The following is an 18,895-nucleotide window of genomic DNA, read 5'->3' as shown; positions in this document are numbered from 1 at the left end:
GTCTGTTTAATCAGAGAGACGATTACCATTACACTGGGCCTTTAGTCTGTTTAATCAGAGAGATGATTACCATTACACTGGGCCTTTAGTCTGTTTAATCAGAGCGATTACGATTACCATTACACTGGGCCTTTAGTCTGTTTAATCAGAGAGACGATTACCATTACACTGGGCCTTTAGTCTGTTTAATCAGAGAGAGCGATTACCATTACACTGGGCCTTTAGTCTGTTTAATCAGACGATTACCATTACACTGGGCCTTTAGTCTGTTTAATCAGAGAGATGATTACCATTACACTGGGCCTTTAGTCTGTTTAATCAGAGAGACGATTACCATTACACTGGGCCTTTAGTCTGTTTAATCAGAGAGACGATTACCATTACACTGGGCCTTTAGTCTGTTTAATCAGAGAGATGATTACCATTACACTGGGCCTTTAGTCTGTTTAATCAGAGAGACGATTACCATTACACTGGGCCTTTAGTCTGTTTAATCAGAGAGACGATTACCATTACACTGGGCCTTTAGTCTGTTTAATCAGAGAGACGATTACCATTACACTGGGCCTTTAGTCTGTTTAATCAGAGAGACGATTACCATTACACTGGGCCTTTAGTCTGTTTAATCAGAGAGACGATTACCATTACACTGGGCCTTTAGTCTGTTTAATCAGAGAGACGATTACCATTACACTGGGCCTTTAGTCTGTTTAATCAGAGAGACGATTACCATTACACTGGGCCTTTAGTCTGTTTAATCAGAGAGACGATTACCATTACACTGGGCCTTTAGTCTGTTTAATCAGAGAGACGATTACCATTACACTGGGCCTTTAGTCTGTTTAATCAGAGAGACGATTACCATTACACTGGGCCTTTAGTCTGTTTAATCAGAGAGATGATTACCATTACGATTACCATTACACTGGGCCTTTAGTCTGTTTAATCAGAGAGACGATTACCATTACACTGGGCCTTTAGTCTGTTTAATCAGAGAGACGATTACCATTACACTGGGCCTTTAGTCTGTTTAATCAGAGAGATGATTACCATTACACTGGGCCTTTAGTCTGTTTAATCAGAAAGACCTTTAGATTACCCATTACACTGGGCCTTTAGTCTGTTTAATCAGAGAGACGATTACCATTACACTGGGCCTTTAGTCTGTTTAATCAGAGAGACGATTACCATTACACTGGGCCTTTAGTCTGTTTAATCAGAGAGATGATTACCATTACACTGGGCCTTTAGTCTGTTTAATCAGAGAGACGATTACCATTACACTGGGCCTTTAGTCTGTTTAATCAGAGAGATTACCATTACACTGGGCCTTTAGTCTGTTTAATCAGAGAGACGATTACCATTACACTGGGCCTTTAGTCTGTTTAATCAGAGAGACGATTACCATTACACTGGGCCTTTAGTCTGTTTAATCAGAGAGATGATTACCATTACACTGGGCCTTTAGTCTGTTTAATCAGACCCATTACACTGGGCCTTTAGTCTGTTTAATCAGAGAGACGATTACCATTACACTGGGCCTTTAGTCTGTTTAATCAGAGAGACGATTACCATTACACTGGGCCTTTAGTCTGTTTAATCAGAGAGACGATTACCATTACACTGGGCCTTTAGTCTGTTTAATCAGAGAGATGATTACCATTACACTGGGCCTTTAGTCTGTTTAATCAGAGAGACGATTACCATTACACTGGGCCTTTAGTCTGTTTAATCAGAGAGACGATTACCATTACACTGGGCCTTTAGTCTGTTTAATCAGATTACCATTACACTGGGCCTTTAGTCTGTTTAATCAGATTACCATTACACTGGGCCTTTAGTCTGTTTAATCAGAGAGACGATTACCATTACACTGGGCCTTTAGTCTGTTTAATCAGAGAGACGATTACCATTACACTGGGCCTTTAGTCTGTTTAATCAGAGAGACGATTACCATTACACTGGGCCTTTAGTCTGTTTAATCAGAGAGACGATTACCATTACACTGGGCCTTTAGTCTGTTTAATCAGAGAGACGATTACCATTACACTGGGCCTTTAGTCTGTTTAATCAGACGATTACCATTACACTGGGCCTTTAGTCTGTTTAATCAGAGAGACGATTACCATTACACTGGGCCTTTAGTCTGTTTAATCAGAGAGATGATTACCATTACACTGGGCCTTTAGTCTGTTTAATCAGAGAGACGATTACCATTACACTGGGCCTTTAGTCTGTTTAATCAGATCCATTACACTGGGCCTTTAGTCTGTTTAATCAGAGATGATTACCATTACACTGGGCCTTTAGTCTGTTTAATCAGAGAGATGATTACCATTACACTGGGCCTTTAGTCTGTTTAATCAGACGACGATTACCATTACACTGGGCCTTTAGTCTGTTTAATCAGAGAGACGATTACCATTACACTGGGCCTTTAGTCTGTTTAATCAGAGAGACGATTACCATTACACTGGGCCTTTAGTCTGTTTAATCAGACGATTTACCATTACACTGGGCCTTTAGTCTGTTTAATCAGAGAGATTACCATTACACTGATTACCATTACACTGGGCCTTTAGTCTGTTTAATCAGAGAGACGATTACCATTACACTGGGCCTTTAGTCTGTTTAATCAGAGAGACGATTACCATTACACTGGGCCTTTAGTCTGTTTAATCAGAGAGATGATTACCATTACACTGGGCCTTTAGTCTTTAATTTAATCAGAGCCTTTAGAATCGATTACCATTACACTGGGCCTTTAGTCTGTTTAATCAGAGATTACCATTACACTGGGCCTTTAGTCTGTTTAATCAGAGAGATGATTACCATTACACTGGGCCTTTAGTCTGTTTAATCAGAGAGACGATTACCATTACACTGGGCCTTTAGTCTGTTTAATCAGAGAGACGATTACCATTACACTGGGCCTTTAGTCTGTTTAATCAGAGAGACGATTACCATTACACTGGGCCTTTAGTCTGTTTAATCAGAGAGACGATTACCATTACACTGGGCCTTTAGTCTGTTTAATCAGAGAGACGATTACCATTACACTGGGCCTTTAGTCTGTTTAATCAGAGAGACGATTACCATTACACTGGGCCTTTAGTCTGTTTAATCAGAGAGATGATTACCATTACACTGGGCCTTTAGTCTGTTTAATCAGAGAGACGATTACCATTACACTGGGCCTTTAGTCTGTTTAATCAGAGAGACGATTACCATTACACTGGGCCTTTAGTCTGTTTAATCAGAGAGATTACCATTACACTGGGCCTTTAGTCTGTTTAATCAGAGAGATGATTACCATTACACTGGGCCTTTAGTCTGTTTAATCAGAGAGACGATTACCATTACACTGGGCCTTTAGTCTGTTTAATCAGAGAGACGATTACCATTACACTGGGCCTTTAGTCTGTTTAATCAGAGAGACGATTACCATTACACTGGGCCTTTAGTCTGTTTAATCAGAGAGACGATTACCATTACACTGGGCCTTTAGTCTGTTTAATCAGAGAGACGATTACCATTACACTGGGCCTTTAGTCTGTTTAATCAGAGAGATTACCATTACACTGGGCCTTTAGTCTGTTTAATCAGAGAGACGATTACCATTACACTGGGCCTTTAGTCTGTTTAATCAGAGAGATTTACCATTACACTGGGCCTTTAGTCTGTTTAATCAGAGAGACGATTACCATTACACTGGGCCTTTAGTCTGTTTAATCAGAGAGACGATTATTACCATTACACTGGGCCTTTAGTCTGTTTAATCAGAGAGATTACCATTACACTGGGCCTTTAGTCTGTTTAATCAGAGAGACGATTACCATTACACTGGGCCTTTAGTCTGTTTAATCAGAGAGATGATTACCATTACACTGGGCCTTTAGTCTGTTTAATCAGAGAGACGATTACCATTACACTGGGCCTTTAGTCTGTTTAATCAGAGAGACGATTACCATTACACTGGGCCTTTAGTCTGTTTAATCAGAGAGACGATTACCATTACACTGGGCCTTTAGTCTGTTTAATCAGAGAGACGATTACCATTACACTGGGCCTTTAGTCTGTTTAATCAGAGAGACGATTACCATTACACTGGGCCTTTAGTCTGTTTAATCAGAGAGACGATTACCATTACACTGGGCCTTTAGTCTGTTTAATCAGAGAGACGATTACCATTACACTGGGCCTTTAGTCTGTTTAATCAGAGAGACGATTACCATTACACTGGGCCTTTAGTCTGTTTAATCAGAGAGACGATTACCATTACACTGGGCCTTTAGTCTGTTTAATCAGAGAGACGATTACCATTACACTGGGCCTTTAGTCTGTTTAATCAGAGAGACGATTACCATTACACTGGGCCTTTAGTCTGTTTAATCAGAGAGACGATTACCATTACACTGGGCCTTTAGTCTGTTTAATCAGAGAGATTACACTGGGCCTTTAGTCTGTTTAATCAGAGACGATTACCATTACACTGGGCCTTTAGTCTGTTTAATCAGACGATTACCATTACACTGGGCCTTTAGTCTGTTTAATCAGAGAGATTACCATTACACACTGGGCCTTTAGTCTGTTTAATCAGAGAGACGATTACCATTACACTGGGCCTTTAGTCTGTTTAATCAGAGAGATGATTACCATTACACTGGGCCTTTAGTCTGTTTAATCAGAGAGATGATTACCATTACACTGGGCCTTTAGTCTGTTTAATCTTACCATTACACTGGGCCTTTAGTCTGTTTAATCAAAGAGACGATTACCATTACACTGGGCCTTTAGTCTGTTTAATCAAAGAGACGATTACCATTACACTGGGCCTTTAGTCTGTTTAATCAGAGAGACGATTACCATTACACTGGGCCTTTAGTCTGTTTAATCAGAGAGACGATTACCATTACACTGGGCCTTTAGTCTGTTTAATCAGAGAGACGATTACCATTACACTGGGCCTTTAGTCTGTTTAATCAGACGATTACCATTACACTGGGCCTTTAGTCTGTTTAATCAGAGAGATGATTACCATTACACTGGGCCTTTAGTCTGTTTAATCAGAGAGACGATTACCATTACACTGGGCCTTTAGTCTGTTTAATCAGAGAGACGATTACCATTACACTGGGCCTTTAGTCTGTTTAATCAGAGAGACGATTACCATTACACTGGGCCTTTAGTCTGTTTAATCAGAGAGATGATTACCATTACACTGGGCCTTTAGTCTGTTTAATCAGACGATTACCATTACACTGGGCCTTTAGTCTGTTTAATCAGAGAGACGATTACCATTACACTGGGCCTTTAGTCTGTTTAATCAGAGAGACGATTACCATTACACTGGGCCTTTAGTCTGTTTAATCAGAGAGACGATTACCATTACACTGGGCCTTTAGTCTGTTTAATCAGAGAGATGATTACCATTACACTGGGCCTTTAGTCTGTTTAATCAGAGAGACGATTACCATTACACTGGGCCTTTAGTCTGTTTAATCAGAGAGACGATTACCATTACACTGGGCCTTTAGTCTGTTTAATCAGAGGATTACCATTACACTGGGCCTTTAGTCTGTTTAATCAGAGAGATGATTACCATTACACTGGGCCTTTAGTCTGTTTAATCAGAGAGACGATTACCATTACACTGGGCCTCTAGTCTGTTTAATCAGAGAGACGATTACCATTATACTGGGCCTTTAGTCTGTTTAATCAGAGAGACGATTACCATTACACTGGGCCTTTAGTCTGTTTAATCAGACGATTACCATTACACTGGGCCTTTAGTCTGTTTAATCAGAAAGACAATTACCATTACACTGGGCCTTTAGTCTGTTTAATCAGACGATTACCATTACACTGGGCCTTTAGTCTGTTTAATCAGAGAGACGATTACCATTACACTGGGCCTTTAGTCTGTTTAATCAGAGAGACGATTACCATTACACTGGGCCTCTAGTCTGTTTAATCAGAGAGACGATTACCATTACACTGGGCCTTTAGTCTGTTTAATCAGAGACGATTACCATTACACTGGGCCTTTAGTCTGTTTAATCAGAGAGACGATTACCATTACACTGGGCCTTTAGTCTGTTTAATCAGAGAGACGATTACCATTACACTGGGCCTTTAGTCTGTTTAATCAGAGAGACGATTACCATTACACTGGGCCTTTAGTCTGTTTAATCAGAGAGACGATTACCATTACACTGGGCCTTTAGTCTGTTTAATCAGAGAGACGATTACCATTACACTGGGCCTTTAGTCTGTTTAATCAGAGAGACGATTACCATTACACTGGGCCTTTAGTCTGTTTAATCAGAGAGACGATTACCATTACACTGGGCCTTTAGTCTGTTTAATCAGAGAGATTACCATTACACTGGGCCTTTAGTCTGTTTAATCAGACGATTACCATTACACTGGGCCTTTAGTCTGTTTAATCAGAGAGACGATTACCATTACACTGGGCCTTTAGTCTGTTTAATCAGACGATTACCATTACACTGGGCCTTTAGTCTGTTTAATCAGAGAGACGATTACCATTACACTGGGCCTTTAGTCTGTTTAATCAGAGAGACGATTACCATTACACTGGGCCTTTAGTCTGTTTAATCAGAGAGACGATTACCATTACACTGGGCCTTTAGTCTGTTTAATCAGAGAGACGATTACCATTACACTGGGCCTTTAGTCTGTTTAATCAGAGAGACGATTACCATTACACTGGGCCTTTAGTCTGTTTAATCAGACGATTACCATTACACTGGGCCTTTAGTCTGTTTAATCAGAGAGACGATTACCATTACACTGGGCCTTTAGTCTGTTTAATCAGAGAGACGATTACCATTACACTGGGCCTTTAGTCTGTTTAATCAGAGAGACGATTACCATTACACTGGGCCTTTAGTCTGTTTAATCAGAGAGACGATTACCATTACACTGGGCCTTTAGTCTGTTTAATCAGAGAGACGATTACCATTACACTGGGCCTTTAGTCTGTTTAATCAGAGAGACGATTACCATTACACTGGGCCTTTAGTCTGTTTAATCAGAGAGACGATTACCATTACACTGGGCCTTTAGTCTGTTTAATCAGAGAGATGATTACCATTACACTGGGCCTTTAGTCTGTTTAATCAGAGAGACGATTACCATTACACTGGGCCTTTAGTCTGTTTAATCAGAGAGACGATTACCATTACACTGGGCCTTTAGTCTGTTTAATCAGAGAGACGATTACCATTACACTGGGCCTTTAGTCTGTTTAATCAGAGAGACGATTACCATTACACTGGGCCTTTAGTCTGTTTAATCAGACGATTACCATTACACTGGGCCTTTAGTCTGTTTAATCAGAGAGACGATTACCATTACACTGGGCCTTTAGTCTGTTTAATCAGAGAGACGATTACCATTACACTGGGCCTTTAGTCTGTTTAATCAGAGAGACGATTACCATTACACTGGGCCTTTAGTCTGTTTAATCAGAGAGACGATTACCATTACACTGGGCCTTTAGTCTGTTTAATCAGAGAGACGATTACCATTACACTGGGCCTTTAGTCTGTTTAATCAGAGAGACGATTACCATTACACTGGGCCTTTAGTCTGTTTAATCAGAGAGATGATTACCATTACACTGGGCCTTTAGTCTGTTTAATCAGAGAGAATCGATTACCATTACACTGGGCCTTTAGTCTGTTTAATCAGAGAGACGATTACCATTACACTGGGCCTTTAGTCTGTTTAATCAGAGAGACGATTACCATTACACTGGGCCTTTAGTCTGTTTAATCAGAGAGACGATTACCATTACACTGGGCCTTTAGTCTGTTTAATCAGAGAGACGATTACCATTACACTGGGCCTTTAGTCTGTTTAATCAGAGAGACGATTACCATTACACTGGGCCTTTAGCCTGTTTAATCAGACGATTACCATTACACTGGGCCTTTAGTCTGTTTAATCAGACCATTACACTGGGCCTTTATCTGTTTACCATTACACTGGGCCTTTAGTCTGTTTAATCAGACGATTACCATTACACTGGGCCTTTAGTCTGTTTAATCAGAGAGACGATTACCATTACACTGGGCCTTTAGTCTGTTTAATCAGAGAGATGATTACCATTACACTGGGCCTTTAGTCTGTTTAATCAGAGAGATGATTACCATTACACTGGGCCTTTAGTCTGTTTAATCAGAGAGACGATTACCATTACACTGGGCCTTTAGTCTGTTTAATCAGACGATTACCATTACACTGGGCCTTTAGTCTGTTTAATCAGAGAGACGATTACCATTACACTGGGCCTTTAGTCTGTTTAATCAGAGAGACGATTACCATTACACTGGGCCTTTAGTCTGTTTAATCAGACGATTACCATTACACTGGGCCTTTAGTCTGTTTAATCAGACGATTACCATTACACTGGGCCTTTAGTCTGTTTAATCAGAGAGACGATTACCATTACACTGGGCCTTTAGTCTGTTTAATCAGAGAGACGATTACCATTACACTGGGCCTTTAGTCTGTTTAATCAGAGAGATGATTACCATTACACTGGGCCTTTAGTCTGTTTAATCAGAGAGACGATTACCATTACACTGGGCCTTTAGTCTGTTTAATCAGAGAGACGATTACCATTACACTGGGCCTTTAGTCTGTTTAATCAGAGAGACGATTACCATTACACTGGGCCTTTAGTCTGTTTAATCAGAGAGACGATTACCATTACACTGGGCCTTTAGTCTGTTTAATCAGAGAGACGATTACCATTACACTGGGCCTTTAGTCTGTTTAATCAGAGAGACGATTACCATTACACTGGGCCTTTAGTCTGTTTAATCAGACGATTACCATTACACTGGGCCTTTAGTCTGTTTAATCAGAGAGACGATTACCATTACACTGGGCCTTTAGTCTGTTTAATCAGAGAGACGATTACCATTACACTGGGCCTTTAGTCTGTTTAATCAGAGAGATGATTACCATTACACTGGGCCTTTAGTCTGTTTAATCAGAGAGACGATTACCATTACACTGGGCCTTTAGTCTGTTTAATCAGAGAGACGATTACCATTACACTGGGCCTTTAGTCTGTTTAATCAGAGAGACGATTACCATTACACTGGGCCTTTAGTCTGTTTAATCAGAGAGACGATTACCATTACACTGGGCCTTTAGTCTGTTTAATCAGTTACCAACTCAGAGAGTTTAATCAGATTACCATTACACTGGGCCTTTAGTCTGTTTAATCAGAGGCCTTTACGATTACCATTACACTGGGCCTTTAGTCTGTTTAATCAGAGAGACGATTACCATTACACTGGGCCTTTAGTCTGTTTAATCAGAGAGACGATTACCATTACACTGGGCCTTTAGTCTGTTTAATCAGAGAGATGATTACCATTACACTGGGCCTTTAGTCTGTTTAATCAGAGAGATGATTACCATTACACTGGGCCTTTAGTCTGTTTAATCAGAGAGACGATTACCATTACACTGGGCCTTTAGTCTGTTTAATCAGAGAGACGATTACCATTACACTGGGCCTTTGGTCTGTTTAATCAGAGAGACGATTACCATTACACTGGGCCTTTAGTCTGTTTAATCAGAGAGACGATTACCATTACACTGGGCCTTTAGTCTGTTTAATCAGAGATTACCATTACACTGGGCCTTTAGTCTGTTTAATCGATTACCATTACACTGGGCCTTTAGTCTGTTTAATCAGAGAGATGATTACCATTACACTGGGCCTTTAGTCTGTTTAATCAGACGATTACCATTACACTGGGCCTTTAGTCTGTTTAATCAGAGAGACGATTACCATTACACTGGGCCATTACACTGGGCCTTTAGTCTGTTTAATCAGAGAGACGATTACCATTACACTGGGCCTTTAGTCTGTTTAATCAGAGAGAGACGATTACCATTACACTGGGCCTTTAGTCTGTTTAATCAGAGAGACGATTACCATTACACTGGGCCTTTAGTCTGTTTAATCAGAGAGACGATTACCATTACACTGGGCCTTTAGTCTGTTTAATCAGAGAGACGATTACCATTACACTGGGCCTTTAGTCTGTTTAATCAGAGAGACGATTACCATTACACTGGGCCTTTAGTCTGTTTAATCAGAGAGACGATTACCATTACACTGGGCCTTTAGTCTGTTTAATCAGAGAGACGATTACCATTACACTGGGCCTTTAGTCTGTTTAATCAGAGAGACGATTACCATTACACTGGGCCTTTAGTCTGTTTAATCAGAGAGACGATTACCATTACACTGGGCCTTTAGTCTGTTTAATCAGAGAGACGATTACCATTACACTGGGCCTTTAGTCTGTTTAATCAGAGAGACGATTACCATTACACTGGGCCTTTAGTCTGTTTAATCAGAGAGACGATTACCATTACACTGGGCCTTTAGTCTGTTTAATCAGAGAGACGATTACCATTACACTGGGCCTTTAGTCTGTTTAATCAGAGAGACGATTACCATTACACTGGGCCTTTAGTCTGTTTAATCAGAGAGACGATTACCATTACACTGGGCCTTTAGTCTGTTTAATCAGAGAGACGATTACCATTACACTGGGCCTTTAGTCTGTTTAATCAGAGGGAGTCTGATTAATCCATTACACACTGGGCCTTTAGTCTGTTTAATCAGAGAGACGATTACCATTACACTGGGCCTTTAGTCTGTTTAATCAGAGAGACGATTACCATTACACTGGGCCTTTAGTCTGTTTAATCAGAGACTGGGCCTTTAGTCTGTTTAATCGATTACCATTACACTGGGCCTTTAGTCTGTTTAATCAGAGAGACGATTACCATTACACTGGGCCTTTAGTCTGTTTAATCAGAGAGACGATTACCATTACACTGGGCCTTTAGTCTGTTTAATCAGAGAGATGATTACCATTACACTGGGCCTTTAGTCTGTTTAATCAGAGAGACGATTACCATTACACTGGGCCTTTAGTCTGTTTAATCAGAGAGACGATTACCATTACACTGGGCCTTTAGTCTGTTTAATCAGAGAGACGATTACCATTACACTGGGCCTTTAGTCTGTTTAATCAGAGAGACGATTACCATTACACTGGGCCTTTAGTCTGTTTAATCAGAGAGACGATTACCATTACACTGGGCCTTTAGTCTGTTTAATCAGAGAGACGATTACCATTACACTGGGCCTTTAGTCTGTTTAATCAGAGTCTGTTTAATCAGACGATTACCATTACACTGGGCCTTTAGTCTGTTTAATCAGAGAGACGATTACCATTACACTGGGCCTTTAGTCTGTTTAATCAGAGAGATTACCATTACACTGGGCCTTTAGTCTGTTTAATCAGAGAGACGATTACCATTACACTGGGCCTTTAGTCTGTTTAATCAGAGAGACGATTACCATTACACTGGGCCTTTAGTCTGTTTAATCAGACGATTACCATTACACTGGGCCTTTAGTCTGTTTAATCAGAGAGACGATTACCATTACACTGGGCCTTTAGTCTGTTTAATCAGAGAGATGATTACCATTACACTGGGCCTTTAGTCTGTTTAATCAGACGATTACCATTACACTGGGCCTTTAGTCTGTTTAATCAGAGAGACGATTACCATTACACTGGGCCTTTAGTCTGTTTAATCAGACACTGGGCCTTTATTAATCAGAGAGATGATTACCATTACACTGGGCCTTTAGTCTGTTTAATCAGAGAGACGATTACCATTACACTGGGCCTTTAGTCTGTTTAATCAGAGAGACACTGATTACCATTACACTGGGCCTTTAGTCTGTTTAATCAGAGAGACGATTACCATTACACTGGGCCTTTAGTCTGTTTAATCAGAGAGATGATTACCATTACACTGGGCCTTTAGTCTGTTTAATCAGAGAGATGATTACCATTACACTGGGCCTTTAGTCTGTTTAATCAGAGAGACGATTACCATTACACTGGGCCTTTAGTCTGTTTAATCAGAGAGACGATTACCATTACACTGGGCCTTTAGTCTGTTTAATCAGAGAGACGATTACCATTACACTGGGCCTTTAGTCTGTTTAATCAGAGAGACGATTACCATTACACTGGGCCTTTAGTCTGTTTAATCAGAGAGACGATTACCAATTACACTGGGCCTTTAGTCTGTTTAATCAGAGAGATGACCATTACACTTACCATTACACTGGGCCTTTAGTCTGTTTAATCAGAGATTACCATTACACTGGGCCTTTAGTCTGTTTAATCACACTGGGCCTTTAGTCTGTTTAATCAGACGATTACCATTACACTGGGCCTTTAGTCTGTTTAATCAGAGAGACGATTACCATTACACTGGGCCTTTAGTCTGTTTAATCAGAGAGATGATTACCATTACACTGGGCCTTTAGTCTGTTTAATCAGAGAGACGATTACCATTACACTGGGCCTTTAGTCTGTTTAATCAGAGAGACGATTACCATTACACTGGGCCTTTAGTCTGTTTAATCAGAGAGACGATTACCATTACACTGGGCCTTTAGTCTGTTTAATCAGAGAGACGATTACCATTACACTGGGCCTTTAGTCTGTTTAAAGAGACGATTACCATTACACTGGGCCTTTAGTCTGTTTAATCAGAGAGACGATTACCATTACACTGGGCCTTTAGTCTGTTTAATCAGAGAGACGATTACCATTACACTGGGCCTTTAGTCTGTTTAATCAGAGAGACGATTACCATTACACTGGGCCTTTAGTCTGTTTAATCAGAGAGACGATTACCATTACACTGGGCCTTTAGTCTGTTTAATCAGAGAGACGATTACCATTACACTGGGCCTTTAGTCTGTTTAATCAGAGGGCCTTTAGAATCAGATTACCATTACACTGGGCCTTTAGTCTGTTTAATCAGAGAGACGATTACCATTACACTGGGCCTTTAGTCTGTTTAATCAGAGAGATGATTACCATTACACTGGGCCTTTAGTCTGTTTAATCAGAGAGACGATTACCATTACACTGGGCCTTTAGTCTGTTTAATCAGAGAGACGATTACCATTACACTGGGCCTTTAGTCTGTTTAATCAGACGATTACCATTACACTGGGCCTTTAGTCTGTTTAATCAGAGAGACGATTACCATTACACTGGGCCTTTAGTCTGTTTAATCAGAGAGACGATTACCATTACACTGGGCCTTTAGTCTGTTTAATCAGAGAGACGATTACCATTACACTGGGCCTTTAGTCTGTTTAATCAGAGAGACGATTACCATTACACTGGGCCTTTAGTCTGTTTAATCAGATTACCATTACACTGAGACGATTACCATTACACTGGGCCTTTAGTCTGTTTAATCAGAGAGACGATTACCATTACACTGGGCCTTTAGTCTGTTTAATCAGAGAGACGATTACCATTACACTGGGCCTTTAGTCTGTTTAATCAGAGAGACGATTACCATTACACTGGGCCTTTAGTCTGTTTATCAGAGAGACGATTACCATTACACTGGGCCTTTAGTCTGTTTAATCAGAGAGACGATTACCATTACACTGGGCCTTTAGTCTGTTTAATCAGAGAGACGATTACCATTACACTGGGCCTTTAGTCTGTTTAATCAGACGATTACCATTACACTGGGCCTTTAGTCTGTTTAATCAGACGATTACCATTACACTGGGCCTTTAGTCTGTTTAATCAGAGAGACGATTACCATTACACTGGGCCTTTAGTCTGTTTAATCAGAGAGACGATTACCATTACACTGGGCCTTTAGTCTGTTTAATCAGACGATTACCATTACACTGGGCCTTTAGTCTGTTTAATCAGAGAGACGATTACCATTACACTGGGCCTTTAGTCTGTTTAATCAGAGAGATGATTACCATTACACTGGGCCTTTAGTCTGTTTAATCAGAGTCTGACGATTACCATTACACTGGGCCTTTAGTCTGTTTAATCAGAGATTACCATTACACACTGGGCCTTTAGTCTGTTTAATCAGAGAGACGATTACCATTACACTGGGCCTTTAGTCTGTTTAATCAGAGAGGGCCTTTAGTCTGTTTAATCAGAGATTACCATTACACTGGGCCTTTAGTCTGTTTAATCAGAGAGATGATTACCATTACACTGGGCCTTTAGTCTGTTTAATCAGAGAGATGATTACCATTACACTGGGCCTTTAGTCTGTTTAATCAGAGAGATGATTACCATTACACTGGGCCTTTAGTCTGTTTAATCAGAGAGATGATTACCATTACACTGGGCCTTTAGTCTGTTTAATCAGAGAGACGATTACCATTACACTGGGCCTTTAGTCTGTTTAATCAGAGAGACGATTACCATTACACTGGGCCTTTAGTCTGTTTAATCAGAGAGACGATTACCATTACACTGGGCCTTTAGTCTGTTTAATCAGAGATACGATTACCATTACACTGGGCCTTTAGTCTGTTTAATCAGACGATTACCATTACACTGGGCCTTTAGTCTGTTTAATCAGACGATTACCATTACACTGGGCCTTTAGTCTGTTTAATCAGAGAGACGATTACCATTACACTGGGCCTTTAGTCTGTTTAATCAGAGAGACGATTACCATTACACTGGGCCTTTAATCAGTAACACTCCCCTCATCTTCCCCACTAAATCACCCACTAACACCCCCCTCATCTTCCCCACTAAATCACCCACTAACACCCCCTCATCTTCCCCACTAAATCACCCACTAACACCCCCCTCATCTTCCACACTAAATCACCCACTAACACCCCTCTCATCTTCCCCACTAAATCACCCACTAACACCCCTCTCATCTTCCCCACTAAATCACCCACTAACACCCCCCTCATCTTCCCCACTAAATCACCCACTAACACCCCCTGGTCTGCCCCACTAAATCACCCACTAACACCCCCCTCATCTTCCCCACTAAATCACCCACTAACACCCCCCTCGTCTTCCCCACTAAATCACCCACTAACACCCCCCTCATCTTCCACACTAAATCACCCACTAAACCCCCCCTGTTCTTCCCCACTAAATCACCCATTAACACCCCCTGGTCTTCCACACTAAATCACCCACTAACACCCCCCTCATCTTCCACACTAAATCACCCACTAACACCCCCTTCATCTTCCACACTAAATCACCCACTAACACCCCCCTGGTCTTCCCCACTAAATCACCCACTAACACCCCCCTCATCTTCCCCACTAAATCACCCACTAACACCCCCCTCGTCTTCCCCACTAAATCACCCACTAACACCCCCCTCATCTTCCACACTAAATCACCCACTAACACCCCCCTCATCTTCCACACTAAATCACCCACTAACACCCCCCTGGTCTTCTCCACTAACACCCCCCTCGTCTTCCACACTAAATCACCCCCCTCTCTGTCCACCTCACCTGTGTCCCCCAGCCTGTGATGTGACAGTTGGAAGCCTGTTTCAGGACTCTCTCCTTGCGTAGCGGCAGACAGGCGGGCAGAACGTGCCGACTGAACGCCACACATCGACCGCGGCCCTTCCCCGCCACACCCGGCGACAGACGCACCAAGGCCAGGTCGTAGTCGTTGCTGTGGGAACGGTAGCTAGGGTGCAGGACGATCTGATCGACGGCGTACTCCTCCTCAAACTCCTCGGGAACCAGAGAATGGTAATCTCCAACCCTTACCTTGTACTGTTTAGTACTGTTACCATCCCTGGAGGAGAGAGAGGAGAGTTAACCAGAGAATGGTAATCCCCAACCCTCACCTAGTACTGTTACCATCCCTGGAGGAGAGAGAGGAGAGTTAACCAGAGAATGGTAATCCCCAACCCTCACCTAGTACTGTTACCATCCCTGGAGGAGAGAGAGGAGAGTTAACCAGAGAATGGTAATCCCCAACCCTCACCTAGTACTGTTACCATCCCTGGGGGAGAGAGAGGAGAGTTAACCAGAGAATGGTAATCCCCAACCCTCACCTAGTACTGTTACCATCTGAATGTACCTGGAGACAGTAACTACCACTGTTCTCTGTTTCCTGTTTCCTGTTTCCTGTCTCTCTATCAGAGTGTAAAATAGAGACAGTAACTACCACTGTTTCCTGTTTCCTGTCTCTCTATCAGAGTGTCTGAATGTACGTAGAGACAGTAACTACCACTGTTTCCTGTTTCCTGTCTCTCTATCAGAGTGTAAAATAGAGACAGTCACTACCACTATTCTCTGTTTCCTGTCTCTCTATCAGAGTGTCTGAATGTACCTGGAGACAGTAACTACCACTGTTTCCTGTTTCCTGTCTCTCTATCAGAGTGTCTGAATGTACCTGGAGACAGTAACTACCACTGTTTCCTGTTTCCTGTCTCTCTATCAGAGTGTCTGAATGTACCTGGAGACAGTAACTACCACTGTTTCCTGTTTCCTGTTTCCTGTCTCTCTATCAGAGTGTCTGAATGTACCTGGAGACAGTAACTGCCACTATTCTCGGTTTCCTGTTTCCTGTTTCCTGTCTCTCTATCAGAGTGTCTGAATGTACCTGGAGACAGTAACTACCACTATTCTCTGTTTCCTGTTTCCTGTTTCCTGTCTCTCTATCAGAGTATCTGAATGTACCTGGAGACAGTAACTACCACTGTTTCCTGTTTCCTGTTTCCTGTCTCTCTATCAGAGTGTCTGAATGTACCTGGAGACAGTAACTACCACTGTTTCCTGTTTCCTGTTTCCTGTCTCTCTATCAGAGTATCTGAATGTACCTGGAGACAGTAACTACCACTGTTTCCTGTTTCCTGTTTCCTGTCTCTCTATCAGAGTGTCTGAATGTACCTGGAGACAGTAACTACCACTGTTCTCTGTTTCCTGTTTCCTGTCTCTCTATCAGAGTGTCTGAATGTACCTGGAGACAGTAACTACCACTGTTTCCTGTTTCCTGTCTCTCTATCAGAGTATCTGAATGTACCTGGAGACAGTAACTACCACTGTTCTCTGTTTCCTGTTTCCTGTCTCTCTATCAGAGTGTCTGAATGTACCTGGAGACAGTAACTACCACTGTTTCCTGTTTCCTGTCTCTCTATCAGAGTGTCTGAATGTACGTAGAGACAGTAACTACCACTGTTCTCTGTTTCCTGTCTCTCTATCAGAGTGTCTGAATGTACCTGGAGACAGTAACTACCACTGTTTCCTGTTTCCTGTCTCTCTATCAGAGTGTCTGAATGTACGTAGAGACAGTAACTACCACTGTTCTCTGTTTCCTGTTTCCTGTCTCTCTATCAGAGTATCTGAATGTACCTGGAGACAGTAACTACCAGTGTTCTCTGTTCTCTGTTTCCAGGAGAGCACACGCTACATGCTATCCATCACACGCTACATGCTACCCACCACACACTACCCACCACACGCTAGGAGGACATAGCTCCATGTCTCTGACATTACAGGATCTACAGTCCATCTATCAACTCATACACAATCTTACTATCTGCTCCTCCCTCTCTCTCCTCTTCCCTCTCCTCTCCTCTCCTCTCCTCTCCTCTCCTCTCCTCTCCTCTCATCTCATCTCCTCTCCTCCTTTCCTCTTCTCTCATCTCCTCTCCTCCTCTCATCTCCTCATCTCCTCTCCTCTCCTCCTGTCCTCTCCTCTCCTCCTCTCATCTCCTCTTCTTCTCTCCTCTCCTCTCCTCCTCTCCTCTCCTCCTGTCCTCTTCTCTCCTCCTCTCATCTCATCTCCTCTCCTCCTCTCCTCATCTCCTCTCCTCCTGTCCTCTCCTCTACTCCTCTCATCTTCTCTCCTCTCCTCATCTCCTCCTCTCCTCTTCTCTCCTCCTCTCATGTCCTTTCCTCCTGTCCTCTCCTCTACTCCTCTCATCTTCTCTCCTCTCCTCATCTCCTCCTCTCCTCTTCTCTCCTCCTCTCATGTCCTTTCCTCCTGTCCTCTCCTCTACTCCTCTCATCTTCTCTCCTCTCCTCATCTCCTCTCCTCCTCTCCTCTTCTCTCCTCCTCTCATGTCCTCTCCTCCTGTCCTGGTGAGTGTGTTAATGTTCTCTCCTCCTCTCCTCTCCTCTCCTCTCTCTACTCCTCTCATCTTCTCTCTCTCTCCTCCTCTCTCTCTCCTCTCCTCTGGTGAGTGTGTTAATGTTCTCTCCTCCTCTCTCTCTCTCCTCTGGTGAGTGTGTTAATCTCTCCTCCTCTCCTCTCCTCTCCTCTGTCTTGAGTGTGTTAATGTTCTCTCTCTCCTCTCCTCCTCTCTCTCCTCTGGTGAGTGTGTTAATCCTCTCCTCCTCTCTCCTCCTCTCCTCTGGTGAGTGTGTTCTCTTCTCTCCTCCTCTCCTCTCCTCTCCTCTGGTGAGTGTGTCAATGTTCTCTCCTCCCTCTCCTCTCCTCTCCTCTGGTGAGTGTGTTAATGTTCTCTCCTCCTCCTCTGTCTCTCTGGTGAGTGTGTTAATGTTCCTCTCCTCTGGTGAGTGTGTTAATGTTCTCTCCTCCTCTCCTCTCCTCTCCTCTGGTGAGTGTGTTAATGTTCTCTCCTCCTCTCCTCTCCTCTCCTCTGGTGAGTGTGTTAATGTTCTCTCCTCCTCTCCTCTCCTCTCCTCTGGTGAGTGTGTTAATGTTCTCTCCTCCTCTCCTCTCCTCTCCTCTGGTGAGTGTGTTAATGTTCTCTCCTCCTCTCCTCTCCTCTCCTCTGGTGAGTGTGTTAATGATAAAGATTGAGAATATGGAGAGGTGCAGTAGAGTCCTCTCCTCTCTCCTCTCCTCTCCCTCCTCTCCTCCTCCTCTGGAGAGGAGAGAGAAGAGAAGGGAGATGAGAGAGAAGAGAAGGGAGATGAGAGAGAAGAGAGGAGAGAGGAGGAGAGAGAGAAGGGAGTGAGAGGAGGTCTCTCCTCCTCTCCTCTCCTCTCCTC

The 18,895-nt window shown here is 42.5% G+C and overlaps 1 protein-coding gene across 1 annotated transcript in view; it reads right to left on the bottom strand.

Moving 5' to 3' along the window:
• The window catches only part of prss12 (serine protease 12), a 107,342-nt gene that overhangs the window by 8,507 nt on the left and 79,940 nt on the right, over positions 1 to 18,895 (bottom strand). The window contains exon 14 of the mRNA XM_052504225.1: positions 15,439 to 15,725. Within this exon, the coding sequence (XP_052360185.1) occupies positions 15,439 to 15,725 (287 nt within the window). The remainder of the gene's footprint in view (positions 1 to 15,438; positions 15,726 to 18,895) is intronic.

This window comes from Oncorhynchus keta, unplaced genomic scaffold (genome assembly GCF_023373465.1).
Source record: "Oncorhynchus keta strain PuntledgeMale-10-30-2019 unplaced genomic scaffold, Oket_V2 Un_contig_1888_pilon_pilon, whole genome shotgun sequence".
NCBI lineage: Eukaryota > Metazoa > Chordata > Actinopteri > Salmoniformes > Salmonidae > Oncorhynchus > Oncorhynchus keta.
The sequence above is the reverse complement of the archived record's forward strand: the minus strand, read 5'-3'. Positions and strand labels throughout refer to the sequence as shown.